At 40.7% G+C, this 19,722-nt stretch overlaps 1 protein-coding gene across 1 annotated transcript in view; it reads left to right on the forward strand.

Annotated features, from left to right (window-relative positions):
• The window catches only part of LOC138698943 (transmembrane protease serine 9-like), a 69,788-nt gene extending 50,417 nt beyond the window's left edge, over window positions 1-19,371 (forward strand). Inside the window, exons 9-10 of the mRNA XM_069825140.1 lie at window positions 10,197-10,335; window positions 14,208-19,371. Coding sequence (XP_069681241.1) covers window positions 10,197-10,335; window positions 14,208-14,615 — 547 coding nt within the window. The 3' untranslated portion in view covers window positions 14,616-19,371. The remainder of the gene's footprint in view (window positions 1-10,196; window positions 10,336-14,207) is intronic.
• The last annotated feature ends 351 nt before the right edge of the window (window positions 19,372-19,722 follow it).

Here is a 19,722-nt window from a genome sequence, read left to right on the forward strand (position 1 = left end):
ACAGTGGCAATAAAGGGCAACCCTAGCGTACTACACAATTTATTGTTTTGCGTTTTGAGCAATCTGAACCAATACTAATTTAAAAATTAAATTTTCCTTGTATAAATTGTAAATTGCCAATATTATTTGAATTGGAGCTTCATCATCAGCAAAAATTTCAAAGAGCTTGTTTCTGTTGATCAGATCGAATGCCTTTTTATAATCAATAAATCCCATATAAATTTCTTTGTTAAATTCTCTGTTCTTTGCAATAAGGAGTTTTACGATAAAGTAGCCATTTGCACATCATCTTCCTTTCCGGAAGCCATTTTGTTCCTCACCTGTGATATTTATGTAGTGAGTTTCTAATTTAGCAGCTATAATTCTGGGGAAAATTTTGTAACCACTGTTTAGGAGACTTATTCCTCTGAAATTTTCATAATATGTGAGGTTTCCTTTTTTTGAAGATGAATATTGCAATGACTTTGATGGTGTTTCTCCGTTTAAAATTCTATTTAAAAACTCAAGAAACTTAAGTTTAGGAATTCTATCAGCATATTTAATACATACATAAATTAGTACATATTTTAATTATCTCCCGAACTGATGAGGAATTAACTCCAGGAACGTTTAATTTCTAAACTATTATTGTCAGCATAACTAATGTGTTCTAAATGTTATTTCTCTCCACAGATCAAATCTGTTAATGTCCCTTATTTTAATTTGTTCTTCAGGAATAACTGTAATCATATTTATAATTCTACCCACAGCCCTTATTTCTTATTTTCTCAACATTTACGTCATTGAAATTTTGCTATTCTCAGTATTTTTATTTATTCTTTGTTCATTTCTGTGAATACTACTTTCATTTCTTCCCTAAACACTTCCCTCAACATTTCGCTAGTCTCGCTCACTGGACCATGATTCATTTCAATTTTCCGATTATTAACAGCATTTCTATAATTATTGTTCTATAGCCCATTTTTATTCTTCTTTCTCACGAAGTTATATATTTTCTCTTATTTAGTTATTCTCATTTTGAACACTCCAATGCTTGTCCCATAGCCTACATTTTATATATTGTGAATTTTTTTCAACTCAACAATAGGATTTTATTCTTCCAACAATAATTCCTTTCTACAATTCGCCTTAAACGCTCTCGTCAACAATTGGATTTTCACTCAACACAGTATTCGTTATAGCACTCCACCGACGACAATGACAATTTACTTGGACTAGTACGAACAACAATGAACTGTTAATCTCAACTAATATTTACAAAGCACTATTTACAAATCAGAACTATCAGTTCTCAGTTCACAGTTCTTCTAGCGCAGTTCACAGTATCTCGAACCACAGACCTTCAGAGACAGTCCACTGTACTCGAACTCAGGTCCCTCCAACTGCGGTCCACTGCACTCGAACTCAGGTCCCTCCAACTGCGGTCCACTGCACTCGAACTCAGGCCTTTGGATGCTGATACAGTTGCGGACGCACACTCGAGTCGAATTCCGGTACGCAAGAGTGGCTTGCTTGCTCTGGCTTTCTCACTGACTGGCTGACTAATCAACTGAAAACTGCTGTCGTTCCTTCGCGTCCTTAATTTATAACCACAGCGACGTAGCCTCGAAAGTTCCACGCGTCTCTAGAGATGGCACTCCAGAAAAATCCAGAGCCCTCTCCTCTCTACCAGCACCAGATGCGCGCGCACTCTCTCTCCACTCTCTCGCCGCGTTGGCCCTTTCCCCTCTCCGCCGCGCGCCATCCCAAAGTGCTCCGCGCAATCTTCTCTCTTGCGGGACGCTGGTCGTGAGTTCGAATCTCACGTCGCTGTCACATTGCTCCCTCCTTAGGGCTGCTCGTCCCGGGCAGTCCCTTAGTAGGCTCCTAATCGGTCCAGATGCACCACCATCATCTTCCCTCGAGGTTGTCGCTGGATGCGGTACACCACGTCGTTGATCCGGGTCACCACGCGGTATGGTCTATCCCAGGCACGCTGCAGCTTTGGTGATTTCCCTTTGGTCCTGGTAGGTCGATACAGCCACACCAGGTCGCCCTCCTGGAATCCTGCAGAGTTGGCTAATCTGTCGTAGCGCACCTTCATCCTGTCGCTGGCCATCTTGAGGTGCTCTCTGGCCAGTTGGTGAACTCCATTCAACTTCTCGGTGATTTCTGCCACATAGTCAGGCGCTGGCTGGTCGGCGCTGGTTGGCGTGCCAAACAGCAGATCACAGGGCAGGCGCAGCTCTCTCCCGAAGACCATGTTTGCCGGTGTCATCCCTGTTGTATCGTGGACCGAAGCTCTGTAGGCCAAGAGGAACAGTGGGACTCTGGCATCCCAGTCTCGCTGATGGTTGGACACCACCTTCCGCAGGTGCTCCTCCACGGTTTTGATGTATCGTTCCACCATGCCGTCGGACTGTGGGTGGAGGGGAGTGGTCCTGGTTTTATGCACCCCCAGACGCTCGAGCAATTCTCCCATCAGGTTGGATTCGAAGTTGCGCCCCTGATCGCTATGCAATTCTCGGGGCACCCCGAATCGGCAGATGAATTTGTCAAGCAGCGTGTCGGCCACCGTCGAAGCCTCTTGGTTGGGAATCGCGTACACCTCTGGCCATTTTGTGAAGTAATCCATGGCGACTAGCAGGTAGCGGTTCCCGCGATCCGTGACCGGGAACGGTCCAGCAACGTCGATGGCGATCCTCTCAAAAGGAGCACCCACGTTGTACTGCTGCATGGCTCCCCTCCTGCGTGTCCTTCGTCCGCGACTGGCCGCACAAGTGTCGCATCTTCGGCACCATTGTTCCGTGTCGGTTCTCTGATGCAACCAGTAGAACCTCTGTCTTAACTTGTCCAGCGTCTTGTTGACTCCCAGGTGTCCTCCAGTCACTCCAGCATGAGTCTCCTCCAGCACTTCCTTCACCTTGCTCCTAGGCAGGACAAGTTGTTCTATGCGGGTCCTTCCATCGGCCGACTCCCAAATCCTCTTCAGGATACCGTCCTTGACAGTGAAGGATTCCCACTGGGCCCAGTAGCTCTTGTAAGTGGTGCTACGGTTTGCGATATCGGCCCACACTGGTCTCTGGCCGGACTCCACATCACGCAGTAGCTGTCCAATGTTTGGGTCCTCCAGCTGCTCCCTCCTTATGGCGGCATTATCCCATCCTGGGCTCGGCTGGGCGGCAATTGCAAGGACTGTGTGGGCGCCATCCCGCTCTTCTACTTTCAGGCAGTGTTTGCAGCCATCCGGGCACGGACGTCGTGATAGGGCATCAGCGTTGGAATGTTTCTTCCCTTGTCATTGTTCAGAGGTGAAGTTGTACTCCTGCAGACGTTGAACCCAACGGGCGGTCTGCCGCTCCAGATTCTTGAAGCCCAATGGCCAGGTGAGTGCAGAATGGCCTGTCCTCAGATGGAATTCCTGGCCATACAAATACTTGTGGAAATGCTTCAGGGCTTCCACAATGGCAAGACGTTCCCTACGCGTCACACAGTAGTTTCTCTCAGCCTTGGATAGTGTTCGGCTGAAGTAGGCAATCACCCTCTCTTGCCCGCCCTGTTCCTGAGAGAGTACTCCGCCGATGCCTACGTTGCTAGCGTCCGTGTCGAGCGTGAACTTCCTTCCAGGGATGGGATATCCCAGTACAGGAGCAGTGCAGAGCGCCTCTTTCAGCGACTGGAAGGATGACTCCGCCTCGTCTGTCCACTGGAATTGTCGTTTCTCCTCGGTCAGCTGGGTTAGAGGCTTAGCGATGTTGGCGTACCCAGCTACGAACCTTCTGTAATAAGTGCAGAGGCCGAGAAAGCGGCGCAGCTCCTGCTTGTCCCTCGGTCTCGGCCATCCTCTGACGGCTTGTAGCTTCTCCGGGTCCGTGGCCACTCCGTTGGTCCCTACTACGTGTCCCAAGTAGTTGACCTTCTTCTGGAATAGATGACATTTTTTCGGGTTCAACTTCAGTCTGGCTTGTCGCAGTCTCTCGAACACTTTCCTCAGGTTCAACAGCTGTTCGCCGAAAATCTTGCCCAACACGATGACGTCATCAAAGTACAGAAAACAAGTGTCGTATGTCAGGCCTCTCATTACGGATTCCATTAGTCTCTGGAATGTAGCCGGGGCATTGCAGAGGCCGAACGGCATAACGGTGAACTGCCATAGTCCCTGGCCTGTAGAGAATGCCGTTTTCTCCTTGTCCTCAGGATGTAGCGCCACCTGCCAGTATCCTGACTTGAGTTCCAACGTCGAGAACCACTCTGCTCCGGCCAGGGTTTCCAAGGTGTCGTCAATTCGTGGAAGGGGAAAGCAGTCCTTCTTGGTGACGTCATTCAGTTTTCTGTAGTCCACGCAGAAACGCAGGTCCCCATTCTTCTTCTTCTTCACCAGCACCACAGGTGATGACCAAGGGCTGTCGGATTCCTCGATGACTCCTCTTGCTTTCATGCCCTCCAGTTGGCTGTCAATCTCCTTCTGTTTAGCTAGAGGGACGCGTCGAGGAGGTTGTCTGATTGGGCGAGCATTTCCGGTGTCGATGCGGTGCTGAACTTTCTCCGTTCTCCCGTAGTCGTTTTCAGACAGACTGAACACGTCTTGAAATTCTGTCAGTAGATCGTGGACTTGTCTTCTTTCTCCTTTGTTTAAATTCTCCGCCAATTCTCGAGCCAGCTCTTTCAGTGATGGGTGTAGATCTGGATGTGGTCGGTGACACTCCTCATCTGCCAGAGACGTCACAGACACCACCGGCTCGACGCTACCTAGTACAGTTCCACTAGGCACCTCCTTGTCCCGATTGGTGACATTCAGGACCCTCACCGGTACCACCTTCTGATTCGGGAGTAGGTTTCTAGCCACATAAACCCCATCTATCGGAGTTGTTTCCGAATCGACGAGCAGGTTTCTCTTAGGTTGTCCGTCCAGTCTTGCCGTCACCACCATCTCGCAGCCTGCTGGGATTGTCACTTGATTCTCCAAGGTGAGTCTGCTGGCCTTGGGTTGGTCTTCGACGTCCCTCAGGAACACTTCATCCTGACCAAAACGCAGGATACAGCGCCTGACGTCCACCGTTGCATCGAAGATCCGCATGGCGTCGAGTCCCAGGTTGACGTCTTCAGTGATGTTGGCGACGAACACCCACATCTCCAGTCTCCTCTTTCCCAAGGTCAAATCCAGGAAAACCTCTTTCCGGATGGGCAGGTTCTTGCCTGAGGCAGTACGTAACTCATACCGGCGCAGCGGCGTCATCCCAGGTAGGCCACGCACGACTTCCGGTCTGGCGATGGTGAGCGACGCCCCGGTGTCTACCAGTACTCTGCATGGGCGGCCTCTTATCCATCCGTGAGCAATCAGCCCATCGTCGCATCTTTTGTTAACCAAGATCAGCCGAGGGGATGGTGATGACGGCGCCGACGTGCCCCTCAACGCATCGGCCCCTTTTAGTTTTCCTGTTTGTGACCAGATCGGTTACAGTCCCTCCTCAGGTGTCCAGGTTCGCCGCAGGACCAGCAGGTAGGCACTCCTCGTCTTCGGCGCTCGGGTGACTTCGGTTGACGCTCCTCGACGTCGGCAGCCGCGACGCTCCTAATCCGGTGCGACGTCGAGACGTTCGCCGTCAACTTTGCTTCCTCCATCCTGAGGGCCGCTGCCAGAGCTGCGTTGATGGTGCGATGCTCTGTCAAGAGTAGCTGTTGTCTTATTTCGGGGTCTCGAACTCCGCTGCCGAAGGTGTAGGCCGCCTCTCCAGCGATGAAGTCATTAGGTAGGCCCCTGAGGGCCTTATGGGCCAGTTGTTCCACCGCCATCGCAAATTCTTGCAGGGACTCGCCTGACTGTTGGACCCTCGTTTTTAGTTGGGTCCTGAACGCTGCCGCAAGTTGATGGTCACCATAACGTCCCTCCAGGGCCGCCATTATCTCAGCGGCTGACCCATCTTCCGGAACGCTGTGAAGAATCTTCGACGCCTGTCCCTGAAGCGCGGCCAGCAGCTGAGTGGTTTTCTCTGCTGGCGTCCACCCATTGTGCTCTGCGATGGCCTCGAACTGGCGACGGAATATCGCCCAAGACGTCGTACCGTCGAACTTCGGCGTCTTGACGTTGTAATCTCTGGCTGAAGGCGATGGTTCCACATGGCCACAATATGGAGTCCTCAACTCTGTGGCCGCTTCTTGCACGGCACGTCGAACTTCCTCGACAACTATCTGTTTATGCTCTCTAGCCTGGCGATCCACCAACGCGAGGATGTGCTTGTTTTCTTCAGCATGTCGGTCCATCAACGTGAGTATGTGCTTGTTTTCCTCGGCGTGTTTGTCCATCACCTGACTCGTCTTGTCCAGCAACTCGCTCGTCTGCTCTTGACGACGCTCGGGATCGCGGATTTTGCCGTCGAAATGGTCTACCTCCTGTCTCAATTCGGCTACTGTCTCGTTTATTGTTGTAAAATTCTTGTTTAGGTTGTCAAGATCGGCTTTGAGTTCGTCTTTCACGATGGCGACAATTCCATCTACGTGGGCCGAAACGCTTTCAATTTGCGTAGTGACGTCATCTTTCACTCCGCTTATATTGCCTTTCACTCCGCTTATGTCGCCTTTCACTCCGCTTATGTCGCCTTTCACTTCACTTATGTCACTTTTCATCTCCGTTTTCACATCACTTATATCGTTCTTAACCTCACTAATGTGCCTGTTCGTGTTATCTTTTACTTCACTGATATCGTTCTTCATTTCTGCTTTTACTGCACTTATGTCGTTTTTCATTTCAGCTTTCATTTCCGCGATGGCTTGCAGGATTTGCTGTAGGTTCTCCATTGTCGATAATGTCCCGATTCTGACACCAGTGTGAATTTTATTAGTAACAACAATGTAATTTATTCGTCACAACAATGATTCCTTTCTACAATTCGCCTTAAACGCTCTCGTCAACAATTGGATTTTCACTCAACACAGTATTCGTTATAGCACTCCACCGACGACAATGACAATTTACTTGGACCAGTACGAACAACAATGAACTGTTAATCTCAACTAATATTTACAAAGCACTATTTACAAATCAGAACTATCAGTTCTCAGTTCACAGTTCTTCTAGCGCAGTCCCTCGAGTTCACAGTATCTCGAACCACAGACCTTCAGAGACAGTCCACTGTACTCGAACTCAGGTCCCTCCAACTGCGGTCCACTGCACTCGAACTCAGGCCTTCGGATGCTGATACAGTTGCGGACGCACACTCGAGTCGAATTCCGGTACACAAGAGTGGCTTGCATGCTCTGGCTTTCTCACTGACTGGCTGACTAATCAACTGAAAACTGCTGTCGTTCCTTCGCGTCCTTAATTTATAACCACAGCGACGTAGCCTCGTAAGTTCCACGCGTCTCTAGAGATGGCACTCCAGAAAAATCCAGAGCCCTCTCCTCTCTACCAGCACCAGATGCGCGCGCACTCTCTCTCCACTCTCTCGCCGCGTTGGCCCTTTCCCCTCTCCGCCGCGCGCCATCCCAAAGTGCTCCGCGCGATCTTCTCTCTTGCGGGACGCTGGTCGTGAGTTCGAATCTCACGTCGCTGTCACAATATTATTCGCCCATTGTTTTGAAATAATACTGAATACGGTTCAGTGTTGATCTACTATCTACTACCTGTTAACGAATAGTGACGTGTATTATGTATTATATTATACATGTCACTGTTTGTTAACAGAAACCACAATTCAAGTCACACAATGTTTGTGTGCACTCAATGTTAGTTGCTTGACGGTTGTCAGGTCACTTTGAGGTCCGTGGATATAAAGGGAGAAATTGAATCGGGTTCTGGTAGAGTTCCTGGGTAGCTCAGATGGTACAGCCTTGGCGCGATTAGCCAAAGGTTCGACACCCGGCCCCGAATTAATTTTTCCCTTGAAATTATTCAAATCAGCCTCACAGGGAGCTATACCTGAAAGATAGATTTGCGTAAAGTGCTACTGTCAACCCTCTTTAACCCGTCTTAGCCCAAACTCATTACAGATGTACAAATTGTTTATAAATGATTAAATAATGTTTATTATAGCCTATAGAAGTATTGTTTATTGAGAATTCATGGAAAATCATATTTACAAACGAACTGTAGGGGTGTCACCTGTAGGTGACATTGGACAATAAATCTAATTGTCACATTTAATATTTTATTCAGTGGAGAATATTTAAGTTAGCATATATGTGATAATACTACTGGATGGGACTGAATCGATGGCTGGATGTCTGTATGGAGCTTTCCCATAAAGACCACAACATACTTGCACGATATTTCGCCGGAATTCTCAATATGTCAAGTCTTTTTGTATTGCATCTCTTCTTGATACTAACCACGCATTATGACAGTCTGCATCGAGATCAAATGCAAAATTGTGTACCACTATTTCGTTAAATGAAAGCTCACTTTCAAAGAATGAACATTTTCGTCAAATCTATCTACTCCTTCCATGTATTTGATGTACTATCCAATAACCGAAGGGCAATCCACTTGAATTTTGCTTCGTTTCCCTGTAATAGCACTGACTCGATCTGCTTTCGAAATTGGAGTTACATTGTGTCAGTTTGAAGCAAGAGTGACAATATTATCATCATGTCATCGAACAACAGCATCATCCTGTGTCACAGCGAAAGATACTGCACCACGATTGCGCTTTTTCATGTGCTTAGCGAGGTAGCCAAGCTGCTGACCATAGTTTATATCCAAAACGCATGAATATGAATATGCTGATTGTCACTGTCTTCAATAACGGGGAACCATTGTTCATGAATAGATTTGTGACTCCACCATATCTTTTCAAACTGTTGGCCAAAATTGCCATTTAGAATCTCGAAGTATCTTCGGACTTTCCCAAATTCATCATTAGGAGGAAGATTGAAATTGTCCGAAGGATGTAAATATTGGTGGATTTCTGTAAACCTACTTCTCCTCATGGTATTGGATACAAGTTCATTGTGTACATCTGATTTTGTTTCGCAAAACATTGTTATGCTTTGGGGAGACATGTAGCCCGTCAGTAAGAGAATGGCAATGTAAACTTTTTATATCATTTTTGTCCAATTCAGTAGAATGATTCCTTTGGAGGGCAACAATTTTGACATTTTACACATGACAGCGAGTATTTCTTCACTGAACAGGAGCTCGAAACATTAGACAGGAGTAAGTTTTGATTCATTATAATCTGTAAATGTTTCATCTAAGTCGCCTCTTCCAGATTTACAAGTAAAGATTTCTTCTTTGTCAGACCACTCTTTATTACGAAAAGAAATATTAGAAGTAGATTAATTTTTTTTCTCTGCTGAAGTCTAATACTAGAAATAGATTGCCTTTCATCGCGAGAAATGTTCTGTGTTCTTTCGTAGATAATAATTATTTCTTCCATGTATATTCATATCTGAATTCGGTAGTTTGCTCTTGTCTGTTGAAACTTCAGTGTTTATTTCCTCAATATAAGAATTGGACATTGTTATCTAGTCAATTGTTGGTAGTTTCGGGTTACTTCCTTCATCATTATCTATTAGTACGTCATTGGCAGAAGTAACGTTGACTTCAAATGTAGGTCTGAGTATTCTTCCAGGAAGATGGTTGATGTCACTGGTTGTTTCGTCACCACTTTCCTAATCGATAACTGGTCCATCAGCCGGTGAAAATATGGTAATATCAATAACAGACGAAGCTCCAACTGTATCTTCGTCCATCACCTCCAGTATTTCATACACAGTCAGACTATAGAAGAAAAATAAGTAACATAACTATACTAACATAATGAGATCGGACGTTTAATGTATCTGACCAATGTCACCTGGAGTGACATGTCACTTTGTAGTCCCTATATACACCATATGCACCGTTTTTTCTTGTTTTTGAAAATTGCATATACAATATCAATAATTTAGTAATGTATATATGGAAACAAAAATAAAACTACTTAACTATTAGTACTATTTTCACAAGCCATTATGTGAAGTGCGCACAAAATTGAGATTCTTCTGCATTCACGCTCATGTTTTCTTCTCTACTGCTGCAGATTTACGAACTAGTTGCCAAAAATGGTTGAAATTCAGTTACCAGATGTCTAATAAGGCATTGTCGACGGCGATTTGTTTAAATATATTTACTGCTAATTTTGGACAGCTTGTTAGGGAGCGTCACCTGTAGGTGACATTGGGACATCAAGAGTTAATTATTATAGAACTCTTCGCCACTGGTTTCTCTTGTGTTTCAGTGTTTCTGTTGACTCAATTTCATTCCGTGCGGGAAGTAGTATCAGAGGCAGCGGAGGAAGCGTACATGCAGCATCAGTGCTTATTCAACACCCAAATTACAATTCCCATACAATGGATTGTGATATAGCTGTTGTTAAGGTAAGTATGAAGGAAAGTCAATATAAGCATGCGAAGAAGTAGTATGTCACGCGTGAATAATTCTTTACTGAAATGATTCAGCAAGTCCACCAAATACATCTGCAGGTTACATAACTGACCCCACAATAATAACCGAGGGATCCGAAAACCAGCCATTGCCGTCCATAATAACACATTCGTAATCTGCAAACCCACAAGTCCATACTTCTTAGACAAATATAATCTATTATTCATAGAAGTAATTTGGTCTAATGCAGACCTGGGGGATTTATGCGGTAGCTTGAGCGATCTTTACATAATGGTCTCCTTCTACTCCCGCAATTGTCTTCATCGTGGACATAGGAATCAATCAGTGGCGTGCAATGCGTAAGCTACATTTATATTTCTTATAAACAGAAAATTAAATGTGGTATTTATGTTCATTTGCACTCATTGTGAATGGCACGTCACTGAACCTCTACGTTGTTTATCATTTCTATTCACCTGGCCGCAGCTCTGGTTTCTCTGTGAGCGTGAGCGTGCTCAGAGATAGGCTTAACCCCTGCTCTGGTCTAATGATTGGAGCAATACCCAGAACCATTGTAACATTCTGCAGAATCTCGGGCTGACAAATGCATTTATTAATTCAATAGCTATATTTATCTGCCCTTAAAAGTTTATTGACTATCCTTAGAAATAGTTTATATATAGGAGATAAAGCGCATGAATATGCTTGAATATAGTATAAGGGTTTAACTCTTTTCCTTGCTGTATTCACTTAAAGTTTTTATGCGTTTTAAGCAGTGGCGGCTCGTGGCTGAAAATGAGAGTGTGCTACAATATGGAAAATTTACTTTAAAAAAGTCGTTAAAATTTGGTTGATCTACTTACTAGTGAAACAGTGTGAAGTTCATGCTGCAGAATCTGTCAATCAGTATTCCCAAAACATAAATTGTATCCCAGTCAGTCTAACACAAGGAAATCCGTCGGAATCCGTTAAAATTAAAAAAAATAATAATAATAACACCCCTTCAATATATCTATACACAAATGAAAGCAAATATTAACGCAACTTCCTTATCAATCCTGATTAAAATAATAATAATAATTCAGCCACATCATCTGCCTCTAATTCTGCAGTTGATGTGCTGGTCTGGTCTACGTTCCCTCAAAAATTAAACAATTAAAAATGACAGAAGCTAAAAAAGTCAAAAGACGATGTAAATCGTAATTTCCGCCTGAAAATCCGTCACCCGTCAAAGCTATTCTTTTCCCGTCCGTTACATTGAAATTCTGTCAGTTTTGACGGAACTGACGGAATTTCTGCCCAGTTGAAAACACTACTGCCAGTTACTTTGAAGTTTAACCCCTCCATGTCTGCAACCAGCAACAAAAATTTTGAATTCGAATAGCATTCTGGTGCATTCAGGTCATCTGTTTTTTTTTTTTTTTTCGGAAGGTTGAAGGAGGACTTAGAGATGTCGTGACGTCCGCGTTGTTTGTAGATTGCAACCCATGTATACAAATAGTCACTCATTCCTGATTGGTTATAGATTTTATAAAACGCCAATGCGAAAGAGTCATTTCAACTCGCTGCTTTCCCTTGCAATTCACACTGTTTATAATGGGAATCATAGATTATGTCATACAACAAGCGAATGTAAGTTCTCTGTGCATGTGCAAGCTTCGCTGCATTTCACAGAAGTTCATTGCGATAAGGAAGTCAGCACACATTACCGACTGGGACTTGCAGACGACGCACAAGCTATAGACAATAGCAGTTCCCAATAATTCTTCGCGTAACACGAATGAAAGAAAGAAATTTTAAATAAGATTATGCTAGGGACTGAAAATTAACTGTGTGCTGCAGTACTGCAGCACATAAAGAGCGGCCGTCATTGGTTTTAAGCATTTATCATAATGGTACCTTTCACACATTTCCCCACATAGTTCACACACACAACTTTCACTTGGATTATGGAAATATCTCTTTTTTTAGAATTTATGGTGATAACCATAGTCAAGTGATCGCGCTTCTTCCTGATTGGATCCTGTCCAGTTTCTATTAACCATGGTATCAGTTGCATAAAACTCCCCTCAGATCTCGTATCTCTTGCCACTCCTTGTTCAAAGCAGTCCTTGCTCTTGACGTGTACATGATAGTTGCATAGTTTTTCGGATGTCTTCAACAATGAAAAATCATTTACACATATCTAATTAATCTTCAATCTTCTCTTCTCGGTAAGCCCTACTAAACTTGACTGGGCTACTACTATATTTAGTTTTAATTCATTCTTGCCTAACATGATTTCATAAATTTTAGTTCTTACTTATTACTCTTTACTGTATAATGTACTTTCAAAATGTATTTAACGTGCATTTATTTTTATATACCCTTCATCTTTACTGTTTTATGTAATTTTCAAATTATCTATGTTAACCTTTAAATGTCATGTTTCGTACACTTAGTCTTTCGGCATCCACTTTTAGTGTAAGTTGAAGTTATCAGAATAAAACATGTAAAAGGTAAAAGGTAAAGGTATCCCCATCACATGCCATGAAGGCACTTGGGGGGCATGGAGGTAGAGCCCCATGCTTTCCATGACCTCGGCACTAGAATGAGGTGGTGTGGTCGGCACACGCTCTGACCGCCTTTAACCCCCGGGAAAGACGCGGTACTCAATTTTATAGGAGGCTGAGTGAACCTCGGGGCCGTTCTGAAAGTTTGGCAACGAGAAAAATCCTGTCACCACCTGGGATCGAACCCCGGACCTTCCAGTCCGTAGCCAGCTGCTCTACCAACTGAGCTACCCGGCCGCCCGAATAAAAAATATAAAGAGCAAAATAAGTTTCAGTAAGATATTTATCATTATTGCTAGGTCATTTAATTATATGAGATTGATGCGATTTATCGCATTTGATTAAAAAAAGAAGGCGACACTTTTCGGCAAATTTTTGTCTGTAATAAGGAGCAGGGTGCTCATTAAGATTTCTGATGAGGAGGGGATAGAATTCTGGACAGAGAGTACCATATATAAAATTATTATTATTACCCCCATTCGATACGGCTCAACGCTTGGTCGCACTGAGTTGCTTGTCTTGAATCTTGATAATAATAATAATAATAATAATAATAATAATAATAATAATAATAATAATAATAATAATAATAACATAACCTATTATTATTATTATTATTATTATTATTATTATTATTATTATTATTATTATTATTATTATTATTACATCCATGAGCAGGCTTAAGATCAGATTTGTAATTCCTAAGTTATTGATTGTTGTTAGCTTGCTGGTGTTGATAATACATTAATATTATTTTTTGTTGCATACTTTATACTTCATAAAGTACATAGCCTATACTCATATTAAAAGAAATCGCTATATTTTGTGAGGGGGTTAGAAGTTGTCTCTGGCAGGGTTGTTAATATTAATTTATGAGAGGGAGATAACTTTCCAAAAGGGGAAAATCCCCCATCCCCCTCCCGTTAATTAGCACCCTGATTAAGAGTACTAGTATCACAGTGGATGACAACCACTTATTGTTGACAAGTACGATACGTTACATTCAGAAGATACCTACACTACAGATTTTATAAAACTAAATAACTGATATGTTCTTAGCTATTAAGACAAATTTTATGTATGTTTGAACCATAAATGTTCAATTGATGTGATAGCGTGATAACACAATGTTTACATTTTTTAATAAAATATGCAAAGAAAAGTTTGTGCAATTTCATACCAATCTCACGTCTTAAGTCAGGTTTTCAATACAATCAATATGATCTGTTGAACAGTTTTAAAGGCACAATAAACTTTTCAATAATTCTCAGCCTACATCCAGAATATTTAATATTCCCATCCTTTATTTAAAGGTTTCCACGCCCTTCAGCTTCGGTGTCGGAGTCCAGCCCATCAGTCTCACTTCCTCCGAGCCTTCAACTGGAGAAACTGGAGTGGTCAGTGGCTGGGGAAGCACATTTCCCGGCGGTTCAGTTCCATTTGAGCTCCAAGTCATCTCTGTGCACATTGTGGATCATGCTGAATGTGTCCAAGATTATGACTTTTTTGGTAACGTAACTGGCAATATGATCTGCGCCGGCGAGGAAGAAGGAGGGAAGGATGCCTGCGGAGCAGATTCTGGCGGTCCCCTCACCGTCAACGGAAAACTGGTCGGCATTATATCCTGGGGTTTAGGATGTGGCGAGAGGTTCCAACCTAAAGTCTACGCTAATATTGCTACTCTCAAGGACTTCATTACAGAACAAACTGGCGTTAATTAAATGCGATACTATATTTAAATCTTGAAATTGTCCTAAATGTTTATTTATTTTACAGTAACACATAATTTTTAAGCACTCAGTATATAGATCGGTGTGGAGGGTGGAAATGAAATAATCCTGCAGACTTTCAGAATCAATAGATCATGCTGTATGTAACAAAAAGTTTTGATACTGAATTGGTAGAAAGTCCATAGTGTTCTCAGAAAAAAAAAAAAAGACGGTTTTCGGCGTTTGGCCAATGCAACCAGCGTACAACATTGTAGCCAGAAAGGGAAATGGGAGGTAGCTCACTAAGGCAGTCAGACCTGAATTCGTTAACTTATTTAATCTGTATTGCGAGAAGAAAGAGAAGTGTGTTAACGCGATGTTGCCAGACTAGTGAAACTTCTAACTTAATTTTCTAATTAATCGCATATTTAATCACAAAATGAATTATAACTTTTCTAACCGTTTATATGTACCCTACCTTTGCTTTCAATATGCAAGGTTATATCACTTCCATCCTATATGCTCATGAGCCATGAGACAGTTGTTTTATTTTTAAAGTTGAATATAATTCTACACTTAAATAAAAGTCACTGACATGAGGGAAAAATGCTGAAAATTTTCTGCAGGTTACAATTAGGACATAAATGTAGGTATATTATACTGTACTTCGGGTCTCTGCATATACATCATATATCATAATTATGTATGAAGTATGGTATAGTATATTATACTCTCAGGACTAAGAAGGGTATATTATGAGACCAGTAAAATTCCTAATTTCTTATATCATACAATTTTCTTCCTACACTTGAAAAATAATTGTATAAATAGCAACCCTTACATCTCAACTGAAATAATTCTTTTGTAACAATTATAGCCTATTAGCTGCTCAATTTGTTGAATGTAGCTTCGGTTTCCCTGGTGTTATATTAGTTCATTATTATTATTATTATTATTATTATTATTATTATTATTATTATTATTATTATTATTATTATTAGTATTATTAGTATTAGCACAATATTGATGTATTATTTAATTCTTTTGATTGCAGAATGTAGTAAACGTAGAAACTGAAAGTGGGGAGAAATGGCAAATGAATACTTCCTTCTTTTACATCCCACCAATAGACAGTTGTGCTAAGAATTTTTGTTTCTTTTTTAAAACATCGTCCTTGACCGAGCTTGAACTCACGGAGGTCACAACTAGATCAACGAGATCGATATTATTTGGTAGGCTTGCAGTTGGCAACATTTTTAAATATTGTAGGGTGAAGGTTGGTAATATTGTGATAGAAATAATATCATGATAGTTTTTTTTAGAATTCTTTTACAATTTTACTGAGCGAAAGGAAGTTCGGTTTTTTACGTGAACGTATTAAAGTAACATTCATGGACAAGTTTCTGCACAAAACCAGCTCTTCTCTCACTCAGTAAAATTTTGAAAATAATTCTAAAAAAAACACTATCATAATATTATTAGTATTACAATATTACCAAATTTACCTTATTATTTCTTGCCATAAATTAGGCCTATGTCTATGTAATTTGAAGGAATCTTGTACCGAACTAACGGAAACTCCATTGGTTTTATTATTTTGTGTTTTCTTCCTCCTGAGAAAATTGCAGTCCAAGATTAAGAAGGCCATGGCAGTTCCCATATTGATCTATGTGTCACAGACTTGGGAATTAACCCAGTATCAACGCCTTCAAGTATCATATGAGCCATTCCACGTCAAATCGCACAGCAATAAAACACGACCTTCTCGTAAATGGTCAAAATTTTTTCATGATTTCCAGACATCAAATAAGTAGACCCGTATTGTTTTATTTTCACAATTATTAATTATTTGTGTAGTTATGACTATTTGAAATTACGCAAATTATGCGCGCACTGTAACATAAACTCACTTGGAACTCTGTGTCTACATATACTTCAGATTTCCGGTTTGTCGCATTTGAAAGGATAAATACAACACTTTTTCTTACTTCAGGCCTATCACAAGTAAATTAAAAAATTTGGCCTAATTTTTTAATCATTTAATTTTCAAAGCAAAATTACTTTATTAAATAGCCAAGTTAAAAATCTGAAAAAAAAAATATAGGCTTGTTCCCTGATGTATTATCTGTAAACTACTGAATTTAGAAATGTGGGATCTGCACACATACATTTGTAACAATTTATTTTCCGGAGACATGCACGCTCTCGCGATTCCCAGCTACTGAACTGCTTGCAGCCGTAGGCTAGAAATTCCCGCGGAAAGTTTTACGAAATCCCCCGTTGCATATAATAACTGATGTCGCCACACTCCAAACAAATGGATTCATTCATCAAATGATTAATACCTTAAGGAACAGTAAATATCTAAAGTTATTTTATTATTGTCAGCTCAGCTAAGAGGGGAAGCCCTTACGAATGCTGTATGTTTATACTGTAATATAGCCAAGTGTTTAACGATAGCAAGGTTGCTTAAGGCAGTAAACTTTATGGCAGTAAACAGATGGCAGGAGACAAAATATAGAAGAGAAAAATAATCAGTCAGGGTTCGAATTTCATGGAGTGAAGTGACTTCTATACTACATGAGTGGTGGTAAAGATCGCGTAGTGTATAACAAGTGTTTAATTCCATATGACCTTCCTAATCACGCTTTTAAAAAGAAAAATACACTAAGTCGCGTAAGTCGCGATTTATTGATAAAGCTCAATTTAGGAGTCTTTGAATGTACGAATATGTGATTCGTTCCGGATATGTCAGGTGAAATTTTATGCGAAGCCGGTAGTTCTTGTGATATTAATAAACATGAATCAAATGAAAGTGCGGACAGAGAAAGTGATTTCCCAGTTCTTCTTCTAGCAGTTCTATGGATATAGCGCTAGAAATCAGTAATATTGAGGAATTAAACAAGAGTTTGATATCAATAGAATCCCCTATCAAGAAAAGAAAACTGCAACAAAAACGATACCACCGTGAAAATTTTCAAAAAGTAAAAAGCTCCTTAGCAAGTAAAGTTCTTAATGTATGTAGAAGATGCATTGTCATCCCTTCAAATGTCAGCCTTATTTAATTTTTTGCGGAATGCAAAGAAATGTACAACCTGAAAATTACATGGTTATTGCAGACTTTTCTGAAAATTATTCAGTTGTAATATAAGATGCAGTACAAGGTGTGCGTTGGAACAAATGCCAAGCCACAATACATCCTTTCGTAGCATATTTCAAAGAAGATACAGAAATTCGTCACAAAAGTATTGTAGTCATCTCAGAAACATGAAACATGACACCGATTCCTTTCAGTTTTTTCAATCCGAATCAATCAATTTCTTAAAGCAAGTATTCAACGATATGAAAAAATCATCTACTCTTCCGATTGATCAAGTTCACAACACAAAAACAAAAAGAATTTTAAAATTAATTGCTTACATGAAGACGATTATGGAATTAGCGCTGAATGACACTTCTTTGCAACGTCGCATGGTAAAGGTCCATGTATGACATTGGAAGAACTGTTAAAAGACTTGTCACGAGAGCCAGCCTATACAAGATCCTATAACAACACCAAAAAAAAACTATTTGATTGGTCACAAAAAATATTTCTAACGTGTCATTTATATTTTGTCCATTGAATAAGCACAAAAACCACACTGAAAATTTGCAGGCCAGATATCACAATCTGAAACCAATAGCTGGTGCATTAAAATTACATTCTTTCATTTCGTTGTCAAAAACTGAATATTTAGTAAAACAATTTTCTTTCGAGAAAGAAGATAGGCGAATGAAATTTTGAAGTGTAGTGTGAATGAAAACAAACGTTTAAAAATCATAATGTACAAATATTTGAAGATAACATAATAAGTAAATTAGCAGTGTTTCCTCGAGTGATTTGAGCCGTACTGAGTGTAATGCTGCAACGTTCGCTCGGTCCTCCAGCGCCGATAAACCTCCCAGCGCGCTTCAACGCTTCCCGTCCACTGCTGCTGCACCGATCGCTACACATCGTGATTTTTTTCTGAAATTATTGAGAATGCTTCACTATACCTAGTAGGCATTTTTTTATATTTTAATACGGCTATTTCACATTCATATCTAACTTTGAAATATTGAATAATAAAAAAAAAATATTTCTAATAATTATATTAAAATTAGTTAGTAAATATTTAACAAAAGACAGTACTTTAATCTTTCAAATGCGTTTCTTTAAAAAAAAAAAAAACATCAATATCCTCAGAAATATGACGCTATAAATGTTGCATAGTGAGACATTTTTAACGAATTTTAAAATGTAATATTTTAAAAACGTTGGAGTTAGGAGGGAATAAAATACACTTGTTGGTTTAATAGACACATAGAGTTGGTAAAAAAATATAACCGCAATCAGAAATATGAAGGTCAAAATGTGTATAATTTTGTGCGATTTGATGTGGAATGACTCATATACGACTTCTAAAATCTTTAGCGAAATATAAATTAACACAGCATAAACGTAATATAGAAGTACAACGGTAACTACAAATGGCATGTTTCAACCTAACAGTAGAAAATAAAATTATATGAGGTACCAGGGATACATAGAATGTATGAATCAGCAAGATTAACGTCGTCAATTGTTGTTGTGCTGATACACAGGTAGACTCCCTAGGGAAAGTTGGATATACTACTTTAAATAGAAGAATATTGTGTAATTTAAACTGGCAAATTTGGGAATTTTCATAATTTGGGTGTGTTTATTTTAATTGTGTTTAAATAAATACCGTCTTGTGTTAAAAAAGTTCCAGACTGTTTTCAAAAGAAACTTTATTAGAACAACAATGTGCGTGACTTAAAATCGAAGTGCTATTCATAGACATTTCTATAGCCCGCGCTACGAGCGTGCTAAAGTAGCTCCGACTATCGACTGGTTACTTGTACAGGATTCATATAATAACTATACATCGGATTTTTAGGCACTAAAAATTGCAGTTTTAGGCGCCTAAAATAAGTTCAAAATTTGTAAAATTAGGCTCTATTTTAATGAAAATAGGCATTTTAGGCACATCAAGGTATCATACTTATTTCTTTCACTGAAATTGTTAGTTATACACTAAAATACGCACAAAAAAGTATCTTTAAACATTAAAAAATA

This window comes from Periplaneta americana, chromosome 4, assembly GCF_040183065.1.
Source record: "Periplaneta americana isolate PAMFEO1 chromosome 4, P.americana_PAMFEO1_priV1, whole genome shotgun sequence".
NCBI lineage: Eukaryota > Metazoa > Arthropoda > Insecta > Blattodea > Blattidae > Periplaneta > Periplaneta americana.